General features: G+C 41.5%; 1 protein-coding gene across 1 annotated transcript in view; it reads left to right on the forward strand.

The window, feature by feature from the left end:
* Positions 1 to 15541, forward strand: part of MCTP1 (multiple C2 and transmembrane domain containing 1) — a 290462-nt gene that overhangs the window by 220321 nt on the left and 54600 nt on the right. Inside the window, exon 16 of the mRNA XM_075138374.1 lies at positions 14832 to 14951. Within this exon, the coding sequence (XP_074994475.1) occupies positions 14832 to 14951 (120 nt within the window). The remainder of the gene's footprint in view (positions 1 to 14831; positions 14952 to 15541) is intronic.

The raw sequence follows: 15541 nt of genomic DNA on the forward strand, positions 1-15541 counted from the left end.
TTATGTCTTTATTTGTAGCTCATTGTCATGGTTTAATCCGGCAGGCAGCTAAACACCACACAGCCGTTCGCTCACTCCCCCGCAGTGGGATGGGGGAGAGAATTGGAAAAAAAGGTAAAACTCATGGGTTGAAATAAAGACAATTTAAAGGACAGAAAAGGATGGAAAAATAATAATAATAATAAAAGAATATACAAAACAAGAGATGCACAGTGCAGTTGCTCACCACTCGCTGACTGATGCCCAGCCAGTTCCCGAGCAGCAGCCCCACCCCCACTCCAGCCAATTCCTCCCAGTTTTTTGTTCAGCATGACGTCATATGGTATGGAGTATCCCTTTGGCCAGTTGGGGTCAGCTGTCCTGACTGTGTCCCCTCCCAGCTTCTTGTGCACCCCCAGCCTCCTCACTGGCAGGGCAGTACAAGCAGCTGAGACGTCCGTGACTTAGTGTAAGCACTGCTCAGCAACAACTAAAACATCAGTGTGTTATCAACATTATTCTCATCCTAAATCCAAAACACAGCACCATACCAGCTACTAGGAAGAAAATTAACTCTATCCCAGCTGAAACCAGGGCACTCATTCTTTCCTGTTTTAGTTGGTATGTATTATTTTTGGTGCCATGGCAGGTCTCTTCCAGCTATGGTGATTTCCACCTCACCAGTATTTAAAAAAAAAAGGAACTGTGGAATTAGACACCGGTATGTCTTTAGTAATTAAATTCCTTGGAGGGTTTTCAAAGATGCAATAAGAAGTTTCATGCTTTTAAGATGTGAAGAGAGACTGTGAAAAGGGACTCTTGATAGTTTGTTCTATTTTGGACAAACCGTGCAGCTGTGAAATCATTAATGAGGAAGACAGCTTTCGTGATTATCTCAAATCTCCATAGAGACTTTTTCCAATAACGCAGATCCTGTTCTGGTTATAGACCCAAATTCCTTCTTTCTGCCTGATATTTATTACAGGTTATTTCAGCAGTGCTGTCTGTGGTTAAGATCTGTCTGTAATCTCCTCAATTGCCTTTGACTTTGTCAGTCTTCGAATTCTAGGGTTGAAACTTTCCATTGAGCCAATGTAGTGATGTAGTTTATTTGTTTCTGAATTAGAAAAAATATATGTTTATGCTTACCTTAACATATTTGCAACCATTTTGAGGATGCATTCCTATATTTTTAAACTTACCAGGACTTGCTAAAAAAGGGTCAAGTTCTCATGTTGGTGTTTTGCCCGTTGTTTTCTGCCTGCGCACTGACACATATTGGCCAGCTCTTGAAAGCTGCCCTGTCTGTGCCTTGTGAGAGACACGTTAAATGTGTCCATCTGGCTACCATCTTCTTGTATGCAGTCCTTTCCTCTACTAGCAGCTTGGTCCTCCGTCCTGAAGCACCGAGGGCTGCAAATGGTCCTCCAGAGCCAGTGTGGGGAAGGGCACATGCAGGAATCGAGCTAGAAAATCCCCCATGTTTTCTTTCTCCCCTGGTTGCTCTCCAGGCAAAATAAAGAAAGAGGAATTCTGATTTGAAACTAGGGAAGGAGGAAGGGAGCAGAAAGGCATCCCATTAGAAAGGATGGGAAAGGGGACAAGGTGGGGTCCTGCTGAGCAGGCGACAATCTGGGAAGAGAGGCGAGAGAGTTGAGTGTGGTTAGTGAGGTGAGAACCAGCAGTGGAGCATGAGCCCGTTTCCTTCCTGCAGGAGTTAGGTAAAGGCAGAATAGGTAGAAAATAAGGGAAGGATGTCAGTCAGGGCTGGTCAGAGGTCTGTGAGAGGGAGCAGAAGGGTAGAGGGCTCTGTGTCTGCTGGAATACGCTTCCCTAGAGAACAGGTGGTTGAATTCCTGAGTCTTGCAAATAGCTTTGACAAGCATCAGCAAAATATTTAGCCCGCTGTTGTGATGACAGCGGCCACGCATTGCCACTATGCAGAGCGTTACCTCAAGTGGTAAACTCTGAGCCGCAGCTCTGAAGAGCCCAGGCCTGCTCACAAACCATCAGTCTGCTTCAACGTGAGAGGTCATTATTGTTTTGGTTTGCTAGCAATGCAAAAGTGAGTAGGGAAGTGAGGTTTTTCACAAGTGTGTACATCAACTAAGCATTAGTAATTTTGTGTTTGGAAAAGAAAATGTACTCCTTTTGTGCTAGGGATGACTTCTTGTTCTGTTTCAAAGATCCTTTATGATTAATAAATGCATTAGAACTTCTATAATATTGCAAAAAATGTTTTAGAATGGGAAGTGGTAGGCAACTTCATAATGAGAGCTTCTGTAATACCATATTCAGCTGTTTTGATTTGACTGGAAGATTCTGAGACTTGAATAGGCTGTTAAGGTATAGAAACAACATATTTATAATTCCAAGTCTTGAGTTCTGCTCACTTAAATTTGTGAAATGTCTAATTCCAGAGTTTGGTCCTTTCAAGGAGAATACCCCTGTCGCTGGTATGTGTAGCACATTTAAACACAGAGAAACGCACACAAAATCTGTCCTTGTTTTGACACCGGTGCTTTCATTGCTGTTATTTTGCAAAAAAGTTGAGAATGTAGCAATGGCTATTAAGAATGATGATACACTGTTCTGTAGATAGCAATAAAATACTCTGTGTTCCCCTATTCACCTTTTAAGGATGTGCTTTGAAATGAGCATCTATAAAATGTACTATTCTTCACTGGTTAGTAAACGTTATTGATGAGGCTGCTGGCTCAATAAATGGTTTTTTAGAGCTGCGGAACATTTCTATGTTAAAGTGCAGCTAAACATGTTGAGGTGGCAGACGTCTAAATAAATGAAGTGTAACGTTGCTGAAACAATGAACTACTGGAAGGTGAGGTAGATTCTATGAAACATCATATATTTGGAGTGCACAACCACACTTCCTGCAAGCTACTACAGCATGGAGAGCGATGATTGTAAAAAGGGAGACGGCTTGGACTGCAGCATTTGCTGGCTGGAAAAAGTCATAAAAACAATAGGAAAGTTGCCAGGGCACACCTCTCTGTGCTAAATATGATTTAATGTAGTTTGTGGAAATACAAATATAATTAAATTTATTACAGAGAAACAATTGGAAGGGCATGTTTGTTTTTTAATAGCATGACAATATACTTTTCCCTGCAGAAGCATTACCTCAAAAAAAGCAGCAGGAAACAGTTTTCCACTTAGGATCATAAGAAAGAAAATCTTGTTTTGTCGAATTTGTTTGTCTTGACAAATTACATTATAAGTTATAGGTTAAAAATTTTATTTCTCAATATATTTAGCCACAGTGAACCTTAAAAATCAGATTAAAAATCCCAAAAATTTGTGTAATTATGTTTAATTATGTGGTATGCTTTTTCTTTGTTTTGGATGGGTTGTGCCCTATCTAGCTTGCAGGTATCCATAGGGCCTGTGGTTACTGCACTTCTGAACGTTGTCCACCTTTGCTTCTCTTTCAGCCTTCACCTCGCTTCTGTTTTTCCAGCACTTTATATGAATGGTTACTTAACTCCAGCTGGAATGTGAGTTTTTTCCTGTAATTTCTTACCAAAAAGAAGTCACTTTTGTTCTGCAAGTCTACCTTTGACGTTCTTTTTCTTCATGCAGCACCGCTGGTTTCTCCGAGATGTCAGTTTTGTGCTTGCCCTCATTAAGCGGGGCAGTTAAGTGGGTATTGAGAGAAGCTTCTCACAAGACTGAAAGTGCATCAGCCATCGTTAGGTGTGACTAGCATATTTCTTAACCAGGTATCTGACTTCATTTCTTGTACATCTCCCAGCAGTTTAGGATGATGCTCTTGCAGGAAATGCTGTATGAATCTGGTCCACTCCTCAAATGCACCTGGATGGAGCTCTGCAGACCAGAGAAGTTTAGCAAAGGCATGAAGACGTAAACTCAGCTGAAGACTGAGTATAGATACACTAGTAACTGTCTTTTAGTTTTTCTTTAATTTTTTTTTTTATTCATTCATTCCTGTTGCTACTAAATTGTAAAGGGATTGTTAATAGCCATCTTTCCACTCTTTTATGCTGTGTTTTACAATAAAAAGAGTCAAATTGAGAATGTACAAGATACCTTACATTTCATGAACTGTATTCTAACTACTTCTAACTTCATATTTATCTCATTGAAATATTTCGAGTTCATACCATTTATGCTAATAGCAGAAGGCACTGTTTTATTTATAGTCCAATTTTTTAACTTTTACCTAGAAGGATATGAACATACTTTAGCTTTCATGGGATCTACTGTAGTCTACTAGAGAAAACTGCCAGCTAAAAATGAACTTGGAAAGTTTTATTTTGCATTTTGTTTAAAGAAAGCATTGCAGAATATAATTATAGCTATCTTACCAGGGAACTAAAAATACTCGCTTGTCTCAGTGGCCTCAGCCCAGGGACGATCTTATAACTACAGAATTCAGGTTGTTCAAACACCTGGAGCTGCCTTGCTCTCCTGTCTAAACTAGTATTCTCTGCTGACTTCTCATTTCTACAACCTTACTCTGCACAAGAAAGTTTAGAGGCTTGGTAAATTAGGAAGAAAAATATATACCTAGCATGCTAACAGGTAGATATCTCTGGCATCTAAGTACGTTTAAACAAATCATTTGGGGCGGAAGGGAGGAATACTATATGATGCCCACAGAGAAAGAATAAAACACTGTAAAGAAATGAGAAGTCAGTAATATCAGCCCTGCATTAATATTAGAGTTGCAAATAGAAACAGGCACACATGGAGATGCTACACATAACTCTGCAAGTTTTCAGAACAGAAGTTTGGGGGGGAAGTCTTGAGATCAGTGAAGGGGAAAATCAGAAAATTACAAGACAGACTGGGAGATGAAGTTACAAAGAGCGGTAAGGAAGCTGAAATGTGTTATTATTCATTAAAATGTATTTACAAAGAAGTACATTAAAAAGTAGAAAGACATTTTCTTACATTGTGTGAACAACTTGCAGGTTAGGCTGTATGTACTTAAGGAAAGCTGGTCAGTGAAAGACAAACAAATCCTAGGCTTTTATTTATTTATTGTTTTACAGTTATACGCAACCAATACTCCAGACATCATAGAACAACAAAATTAAGGAGGTCATCAATCATAAGTATGAAAATCAGCCTGGAAAGGTCACTAAGGTTGACTGTTGGTCTTGAAAATTTAAAATAAGCCAACATTAGACTAAGTTACTTGATATCAAGTGATAATTGATGGCAAGTGGCACCTTCTAAAATCACTCCTAATATGTAAAAAAGATTTTAAAGAAATCACTAAGGAAGTTTGAATGTCTACATGTATTAGTGCTCTAGTGAATGGATGTTCTCATCATTTTGAAAAGCTGTGGCCCTGCCTCTTGGTGATTCTTCTGTCATCCTGTTCCCTGGTGCCTCTCTCTCTTCTTCCAAAAGAAAAAAAACACCCCAAAACATATCAGAATATTTTTAAGAACAGAGAAGAAACTAGAAGAAGCAGAAAGATTGCTCGATTCAACCTTAATTTCAGCTCCAAGTGAAGGGACAGACGGAGCAAGGGGTTTCTGTGTGTGAATAGTTGACAGCTCCAGGACATCAGAGAAACCAGTGTGTTGACGCAGCTATCTCCAAATAGTTGTGGAAACAAAATTGCAGGATTTAGCCCTAGTAAAAGTTCAAGCCAGAGTACCTTCAATATAATAAGGGCAGTACAGTTCCAGCCTGTGAAATGAGCTTCAGAACAGCTTGTGGAAGTCTCTGCTCTTCTGTGGAGTCCAGTATTTCTGTTTGTTCCAGACATGTGGGTGGCTATCAAAGCAAAAAGCAGTATTTTTGCATTTTATCACTGGAAATCATAGACTGCCCATATACCTTTAACCACGTGATTTTAGTCTTCATTCATACCATTTAAATTTTATTGCTGTCCCTTTCACTTCTGACAGGCAGTTGGCAAAGTGTAGGTTTTCCTACAGCCAAAAGGCTTACTTTTTCAATGGCTAGATTTCCTAATATTCTAATGGTCCATTTATTTTGATGGTGGTTATTTGCGAATGAATGATGAGGAGGGGTTGTTTAGTTTTTCTGTAGTACCAATAAAGATGAGCATAATTTAAACATTTGAATTTTAAGTAGTTCACATTCAGCTTTTTAAAGCATGTGACTTATTTTTCTGTGGAAAAAGTAAGTCTGCAAGTCTTATTTTCGATTGTTGGGGTAATGGTGACTATTTCTACTGTGTTAAACTTTTTATAGTGTTTGTCTTTAAATGCTGAATGATTTCCCTTGATCTGCAAAAGTGGACGGAGGATAAGGGCACAAATGAAGAAAAAGTTAAGCTGATGCAGTACGGGATGTAAATGAGAACACAGCATTTGGAACAGCTTTCATGAAGGGTGTCTGGAGAGTATGTCTGTTGTTTGGACTACAGTGCATGTACAGCGAAGCCATTCACAGTAGGCTAAAGAAGATGATGATACCCAATATTTTTTCCCTGTACCCAGCTTAATAACTTTGACGGACAATTTAATTTTACAATATTGAGGAATTTGGGAGGAGGTGGGTTCAAAGCCCATCAGCCCCTGCTCAGTAGCTCGAACTGTAAGGAAGGAGGGGGGCAATCCATTACACATAAATAGCTGTAGTCATCTAGCATGATGCGTGTTATGATTTTACACTGCTCACGAAGTCAACACTTCAGATTTTTCATCTCAAGTGGCACGTACATTTACACTTTCAGCAGTTCCACCCTCATAGCAATGCAATTGTAACAGAGGAGAAATCGGCCAGATTCCAAATTTTTGTGTAAAAGGAATATAAACATAGATTTGTGACAGAGATCTGTGTGTGCAAAAAAAAAGTAAATAATTATGTGAAACGTACTTTTTAGAAATATCTTTCGTAGTATGATACTTCCAACAGAAATGGTATGTGCAATTCTGTAACTGTTAGCCAATTTTTAAGGAATTTTAAAACTGGGAAGGACAGGATTGATTTCCAGGACAGGAAGAGAGATGTGCAATGGGGAGAGGCCCACAGTGCATCTTTTTAAAAAACCCAGAGTAAAATTGGACACTTCTTTGAATTACAAAATGTCTTGAATCTTACAGCTGGTGACTACCCCTCTCAGCAGTACTGTGCCAAAAAGAATAGGGCAGCCCAGGAGTTATGTATTAAAGCAAAGCAAAATCAATCTGCGGACAGGCATGAAAAGCACTTTTTTACTTGGAAAATAATTAATGTGTAGAACAGTCTTCTAGGCAATGTTGCTGAAACAAAGACATGGGTCATTCAGTAAACAGTTGCGTATTGTTCAGCAAATGCAGTATTAAAATGGGGCGGAGGTTCGATGAACCCAGTAGCCCCGTTCTCGGACGTGCCTTTGATCTCATGTATCCTAGCGGGGCGTTTGTCACTTGATACCCGTGCTACTGCTCACAGGGAAAATGCCATCAATTTCTCCTAGTTTATCTGCATTTCAGCAGTCTGAGAGAACAAATCGGTGTTGAAGTGCCCTGAGAATGGCAAGAGGCTGTGTGTATGGGAATCGCCTCAATGAACCATATTTTGCCTTTCTAATTTTAACCTGGATACTAACTGTGCAGCTGTAATGATGCAGCTCAGAAACTCCTAAGAGAAGGGAAAAAAATGACCCAAGAGATTCCACATTTTGTAAATATTTACAGGGAGACAGGGGTGTCATTTTTATTTCCACCTAACTTTTGCTATGAGAAACTGGTTACAGCAATATGAATTTTATATCAGTAATTCATGTGCTGTTTAAAATGGCTCTGCATTCGTGCTCTGGGGTTCGGGTTCTTGGAATTGCCAGCATTCTCAAAGCAAAATCATAGCACTTCTGGAAAATGATGTGAAATGTCGGTTAAAAGTTGTAAGGAAAAAACTAAACAAAAATTTAGCTGGAACATTTGATTGGTGCTGACAATCTTGTAAAGACAGGTAGCTTACATTATGATGCGATTGGACGATAGTATCATCATGAAGGTTGTTCAGATGAGGTCAGTCTAGCTGTAGATGTGTTTCAAAAACAAGCTGGGTGGATTGAAGCACATCAGGTGAGTCACATGTAATTGTCAGACTAGTTGCTTTAATAATCACGCTTAGATGGAAGTGAGGTGAAATAGAACCATGGGCGTTTTGTACAGGTTATCAACATGGAAAAAGCATGACCAGAAACGTCCTACCTAGGAAGAAATTCTTTTTTTTTTACTAAGTGTTCTTCTAGAGAGGGGACCCAAGTGCTCTCATGAGAGCTACCATAGGTCTTTCAATACACCAGAAGCCTCATCGAGACTGGGTTTAAAATAATACTTCATCCAGCCTGTTAAAATCTTATTATTATTTATCATGGAAGTATCTCCATTTTCTCTGTCTACACCAAATAAATAGAAAGAATGAGAGTAAAAATCGAAATCGCAGTGAACTGGACTGTTCTAATTCCAGCAAAGAGAGAGAAGATGCAGGAAATCCTGTAAGTTTGTTTCTGAGTTAAAGGAAAAGTTCTTAGAGGATCAGAAATACTAATTATTCAGCATTTCTCAGACTACCAAGACCTCAGGCATTTAAAAAAGAGAACCAAGGTTGCACATATCTGTCAAAATAATGCAGGCAGGAATGACATGAAATTTTTTCTGTATCTTTTTTACACATTCCATGCTTTTGCTATTTTGAAGTTGACTTTTGCCTATTTAAAGAAACAGACTAACAGATCATGTGTTTTAGACTCCAGTCTTTCAGACTGCACCGTCTCCTGGCACTCAGGTAATTGGAACTGAAATTGCAAGACTGCTGAAAGAAACTGTTGGAAGATGTGTTCAAAAGGCGCATTTCTTCCGGACTTACCTGAATGAGGGCGTTTGAAATGGATTCCCATAAGTGTTTGCATTAATACTAGTGTGTTTGAGATCTGATACAGCTTAAAGAAATACTTAGTTTTTAATTTTTTTAATAGAAGTGTCGTACAAGGTGAGAGGAGCCGTGATCACCAGCGGTAGCTGACTAATTTTGTAATGGAGGAAGCTACTGACTCTCCAAGGTACAATGAAAAGTACTTTCAAGTGTTTCGTAGTGTAAACACCGTGCAGGATTTTACCGGAGCCTTAAAACCCGCAGTCATAGAATCATAGAATCATAGAATCATACAGGTTGGAAAAGACCTCTAAGATCATCGTGTCCAACCGTCAACCCAACACCACCATGCCCACTACACCATGTCCCTAAGGGCCTCATCTACACGTCTTTTAAATACCTCCAGGGATGGCGACTCAACCACTTCCCTGGGCAGCCTGTTCCAAGGCCTGACCACTCTTTCAGTAAAGAAATTTTTCCTAATGTTCAATCTAAACCTTCCTTGGCGCAACTTGAGGCCATTTCCTCTTGTCCTATCGCTAGTTACTTGGGAGAAGAGACCAACACCCACCTCGCTACACCCTCCTTTCAGGTAGTTGTAGAGCGCGATGAGGTCTCCCCTCAGCCTCCTCTTCTCCAGGCTAAACAACCCCAGTTCCCTCAGCCGCTCCTCATAAGACTTGTGTTCCAGGCCCTTCACCAGCTTCGTTGCCCTCCTCTGGACGCGCTCCAGCACCTCCATGTCCTTCTTGTGGTGAGGGGCCCAGAACTGAACACAGGATTCGAGGTGCGGCCTCACCAGTGCCGAGTACAGGGGCACGATCACCTCCCTATTCCTGCTGGCCACACTATTTCTGATACAGGCCAGGATGCCGTTGGCCTTCTTGGCCACCTGAGCACACTGCCGGCTCATGTTCAGCCGGCTGTCAATCGGCACCCCCAGGTCCTTTTCCTCCGGGCACTTTCCAGCCACTCTTCCCCAAGCCTGTAGCGTTGCCTGGGGTTGTTGTGGCCGAAGTGCAGGACCCGGCACTTGGCCTTGTTGAACCTCATACAGTTGGCCTCGGCCCATCGATCCAGCCTGTCCAGGTCCCTCTGCAGAGCCTTCCTACCCTCCAGCAGATCAACACTCCCGCCCAGCTTGGTGTCATCTGCAAACTTACTGAGGGAGCACTCGATCCCCTCGTCCAGATCATTGATAAAGATATTGAACAAGACCGGCCCCAAAACTGAGCCCTGGGGAACACCGCTCGTGACCGGCCGCCAACTGGATTTAACTCCGTTCACCACAACTCTCTGGGCTCGGCCGTCCAGCCAGTTTTTTACCCAGCGAAGAGTGCACCTGTCTAGGCCGTGAGCCGCCAGCTTCTCTAGGAGAATGCTGTGGGAGACAGTGTCAAAGGCTTTACTGAAGTCCAAGTAGACCACATCCACTGCCTTTCCCTCATCCACTAGGTGGGTCACCTGGTCATAGAAGGAGATCAGGTTGGTCAAGCAGGACCTGCCTTCCATGAACCCGTGCTGGCTGGGCCTGATCCCCTGGTTGTCCCGGACATGGCTCGTGAGCACCCTCAAAACCAACCGCTCCATGATCTTCCCCGGCACCGAGGTCAGGCTGACCGGCCTGTAGTTCCCCGGATCCTCCTTCCGGCCCTTCCTTCCAGTCCTTAGTAGACAGTCTGTTCCATGCAGATATGTGGGTTGGCTTTCATTCTTTCTAGTCTAGTCGTCTGAGAACACTTCCAAGGGACAAAGCCTCAGGAAATACAGTTGTCCTTTTAAGCTTAAAGGGTAAATGGGTGATCTTGTGATCAGAGCAGAGCGTTCGGAGCTGCAGACATCGGCTCTGTTCGTGATTGTGCCAAAATGCCGTGCAGCCAAATTTTGCATTTCCAGGTAATCGGGGGTTGGGTAATGCATATGACGCAAGGATATAGGTGATATGTAAATGAGGCCGTAAGCGTCCTCTTAGAAAATGGTCAGAGAAAGCCACAACCGGAGGAGGAGGCTGGGGCATGACACGACGATCTACCCACGGCCCGACGCGTTACAGCTGGTGGCTCCGGGCGCTGCCAACAACTCCCGAAGGCTCTTCCTCCTGTCGGCTGGGGCTGGCTGGGCGTCTCGCCTCCGGAGGCTTCCCTCCCCGTCACCGCCGGGGGAAGCCGGGGGAAGCCGGAGGGCTGGAGGCGATCCGCACATCGAGGTTCTGGGAAGCTCCCTGCGTGCCGGCTGGGAGCATCTTGCGCTCGCTCCTGTGACTTCCACTGAGCCAGGCATTTCCGTGGAGCGAGCGGTTCCCCATTTTTTGTCAAAGTTCTCCAACAGCGGTGCTCACAGCCCTCCCTCCTCGTGTGCTCTGCTCTGTCCTCCACCTGAGGACCTGGGCCAGTGTCTCCTGCGTGGGGAGCTCCTTTTTTTGCGTGCTGTTCTCTGCTGGCAGTCAAAACAGAAGCAAAAGGAAAAATTAAAAGAGCTGGGAAATGCAGGTGTTAATGCTATGAAGCCTGTGGGTGCAAACAGGGTTCTGTTAAAAATGAAATGAAATTGGGTGGAGGTAGATAAAAAGAAATCTGAAATAATTGTTCTGTAGAATATGGCCTTTCCACATAGGCAGAAATCTTTCTCTTCACTTCTGTCTGAAGAGAGAGTCAAATAGAGAATCTCATCTCTTAATTAGAAAGAAAAATACTCATCAAACACATCTCATCACTGGAAAGCTAATGATCCACAGCTGCTACTCTGAAAGGGCAGGCTTTTTTTCTGAACAGTAGGAAGTGTTAATCATTTCGGATGAGATTTCTTTTTAAAATATACTGTAGTTTGCAAAAGAATAGGATATTCAATATTCTAACTTAAATTATTTTTTGAAGTGTTGTACACCAGGGATAGTGTCATGTGTCTCCCTGAATGATCATTTAATGCATGTGTCTCTCACTAAGAGCATCAACTGATGTGATGTTGTAAATGGCCAGTTCATGCCTGTGACTCTGAAAATCTTGATCTCATGGGGGAGAAGAAAAAGAGTCCTCCCTTATATTCTTCTGTGTAGGAAATGGCAGCTATATTAAACTCTAACCTTTGAGACTCCCACTCCTCCCTTAAAATAGTTGGCTCATTTCAGTAGTGATGAGGATCCTTTTTTTAGACAGAGTTAGAGCCATTATTTCCTTGGAAGAGATCGTACCAGATACCAGATACCAGTCCATGTTCCTCCGAAGTCTTTATAGGCATGGGCAAGTCCCAGAACTGCCCTTTTATACTTGTTCCTTAGCTTTTCTGGTTTTTTTTTCCCCCCTATACTTGTTTAATGGATGGATACGTAGGTTTTCCTCCCCTTCGTGTGGGAAGTGAAGCTCAGGTTTCTACACACCACTTCCCTTCTTCCCTCTCCCCCCAGCTATCAGGCCCTTTATGCCTAAGAACTGAATCCCTGGATTTTCTTGCTGTTCTGCACCAGATTTTGGGTTTGCTCATGTTTACTTAAAAGTTTTGTCTAATACTGGGAATCTGCGTGTGTTCTCCCGTGTGTGTTTCATGAGTGCATTTCTCTTCTGGGGAAGATAGTGAGGCCATTTCACCTGCAGTGCCGTCACTGTGCGGGTCTCAGGCAGCCCACATCTCACCTGTGTTGCAAATACAGAGTCCCCCTTTTCCTAGTGCCTGGCTGAGACAGGTGCCTGAAAGGAGGAACTGGTTAAAATTCAGCCAGACTAGATGGAAATGAAGCTGGCAGGTCAGCAAAATCATCTACAGGAGATGGCGGGTGTAACATCCACATTTTTGAATGTCCATACAAGTTGTAAAGAGGTAATACCTTAATATAATATTTTAATGGCCTACAGAGTACAGTGCTGTAAGGAATTAATATTCTTAAGGATCATTTGGTATTCAGGAACCTCAAGTGAGGAGTGTTTGGACGGGAACTCATTGATGTGCTGGAATACAGGGTACATGATGACCGTGTTCCTCAGTCTCTGGTCAGGTCTGTATCTCCTGAGACTATCTAGGTTTCTGGCTTATTTTCCCTGGAGCCGGGGATTGTTTGCGTATTACGTGGTTTTCTTTCTGTCTTTCTAACCAAAGTTCAGATGGGACCATAAGAAAGACTGTGTGCATTGCCGTTTCTCAACAGGTAATCTCTAGTATTTGCTTTTCTGATAGTTGGGTGCTGTTCGTTGACTTCCAGAGCTCCCTTCAGCGTGTATCCATTGACTCAGGGCATTTCTGCAGTTAAAGGGTGCAAGGGTTTTTTGCTTTCTTTTTGAGATGCGAATTCTGTTGTAAGCTGGCTATATCAAATTTACCACATCAAATCCGCATAGATCTTGCTCTCAGAAGGGTAGTTAGCAAGCTCATAGAAGAACTCTCAAATTCCATGAGCTGTTGTTTGCTTCTTATTCATTACCATTTCTAACAGATTTCCTTTAAACTAAACAACCTAAAAAAGACAGTTTTCTTTCAAATGAAATATTAACTGTTAGAAGTGCCAATATCCTCTTATGTATGTCACACACACTGCTTTTTCAGGTCTTTCAGTATTTGTCATGTTTGTCTTGCGGTCTCACAGGACTTCTATATACATAGCATTCAGTGATAGATAGTAGGGGGGTGAGGTAAGTTAGCTGATCTTGAGACAGCAGATTACTTAAAATACAGATTTTTTTTCTTTTATGTGGGAGCTTGTATTCGATAAGAGCAAAGAGTAAATAAAAGAGTAAACAAAAATCCAGCAGAAGACTATTAAAATCCCCATTTTCTTCTTACTCGGCTTTATATACATCTTGGTGACTGGTTTGGGAAAGTGAGCCTATAGTTTACCTAGGTGTTGGCATTGCTTTAGGTTTGCTAGTTCCGTGGCACAACACCTTCATTCATTTTAGTAGGTTGTAAAAACACAAATATTCAAAACCTTAACTATTTGGATGAAAAAGGGTTAGCAAGGTTTCTGGATATATACAGCTGTGGTACGTAGTATGATTTGCTATAATATCTTCATTTTATTTTTTGTCGTATTAGGAGAAAACAAACCCAAGTTACGGCTAGATCTGGCTAAAACATAGGGCGACTTGTTTATAGGCAAAACTGGATGTAAAAATGGTTTTAGTTTGACCCCATCTAAGTCCAAATATTTTTCTTTCTTTCCTGCAAACCAATAATTTTGTACCAGCACTAGCAGGGAACAGTGTCTAGCTGGACGTGCCTCTGCCGCTTGGTGGGTCTGAGGCTAAAGCCCAGCCCGTGAAGCTTGAAGAGCTCCGCGACAGAGAGCTGTGGTGTACAGGGGAGGTGGGTTTCTCCTGGGGTGCGAGCCCCCCGTGGCTCCCAGTGCCAGCGGGCAGCCCCAGTTATCGAGGTGCACATAACCAGCCTCCAGCCATGGGGCACGCGAGGTGTTTTGAGGAAACGCTTCAACAAACCATTTTTGAAGAGGTGCACTTAGGTGGCTTCTCAGCATTGCTTTTCATCCCATTTTTGGTGAGTCTGTGGTCAGGGCTGCTTTACTAGGCTTTCATTAAAATAGTTGTATGTTTTTACCTTTTAGTGATTTTTTGCTAGTTTTCTATGCAAAAGATTTTTTCAGGTTTGGTTGTGATGTTTACGTCTTCTGCTTGTTTGTGTGACATTACTACGAAATGACCAAGTTATTTCTTCTAAACAGCAAATTATTTTTTTATATATGGAAATAACTAACCTTTTCTTTCTTAAATTGTGATCTTATTTTAATGCTATTTTGCATTATTTTGTCAACATGAGCATTATTTTACAAGAGAACAATTAATATTCTTCTTAGACTACACTACATCAATTTTCCTTTTGCAAGAATTAAGGTACGAAGCAATGGAAAGCGTAGCAGTTGTTCCACGCAGGTAAGTGGCTAGCCAGCAAAGTGGTTAAACAACTTTCCTGCCTAAGAAGAGATGGGTTTCTTTGGAATTGTTTTAATTTATTGGTCTTAACTGTGCACAAAAGTTTAATGTAATGCTGATTTGAATCACTTTTTTCCCTGCTCTGTCTTCTAGCTTTTTCTTTTTGTGGTCTGGAACTTTGAGCTCTACATGATACCACTGGCTTTGTTGTTGCTGCTGGCATGGAACTACTTCTTGATCGTATCAGGGAAAGATAACAGGCAACATGATACGGTAAGTCTTCTCTACTTCAAGCGCATACATGTCCTTTTCTTTTTTTAACTAGATAAAATTTTGTAACTGAGTTTAAATATGACATCTTTTTGAAAATGTCTCAGTTCACGATGCTCGATGGACAATTTTCCCACCTGCAATTTAATTTTTCTCCAGCTGTCCAATAAATGTGTCTGGTTTTGTTGAAAATGTCGTGTAAAAATACAGTAGAGCATGTACTAGCCTCAGAATCTGGTTTGTGTGGGAGCAGAGATGGGAGGCTTATTGGTCAGGAGAAGGCAAATTCTTTGAAAATGGTTTTGTGTGGCTAAGTCCTTATGTTGCATTTTTTATTTCACATATCGAAGTTAAAGGTTAAAATTATTCCAATTTGTTAACTGTTTCAGAATGTATCACATTTTATTGTATTTCACATTTTATCATTAATATGTTACCATTCATTGAGCTTAATATAAGCCTTTTCTTATTCTCTTCTCCTCATCTAATGCTATCATTTACTTAAATGCATGTAGTTGGGATATGAACTAGCAAACATTTACTAATAACTGACATTTATTAATAATAAAAGCATGGTTCAGATTTGCAGAAGT

Source organism: Calonectris borealis, chromosome Z, assembly GCF_964195595.1.
Source record: "Calonectris borealis chromosome Z, bCalBor7.hap1.2, whole genome shotgun sequence".
NCBI lineage: Eukaryota > Metazoa > Chordata > Aves > Procellariiformes > Procellariidae > Calonectris > Calonectris borealis.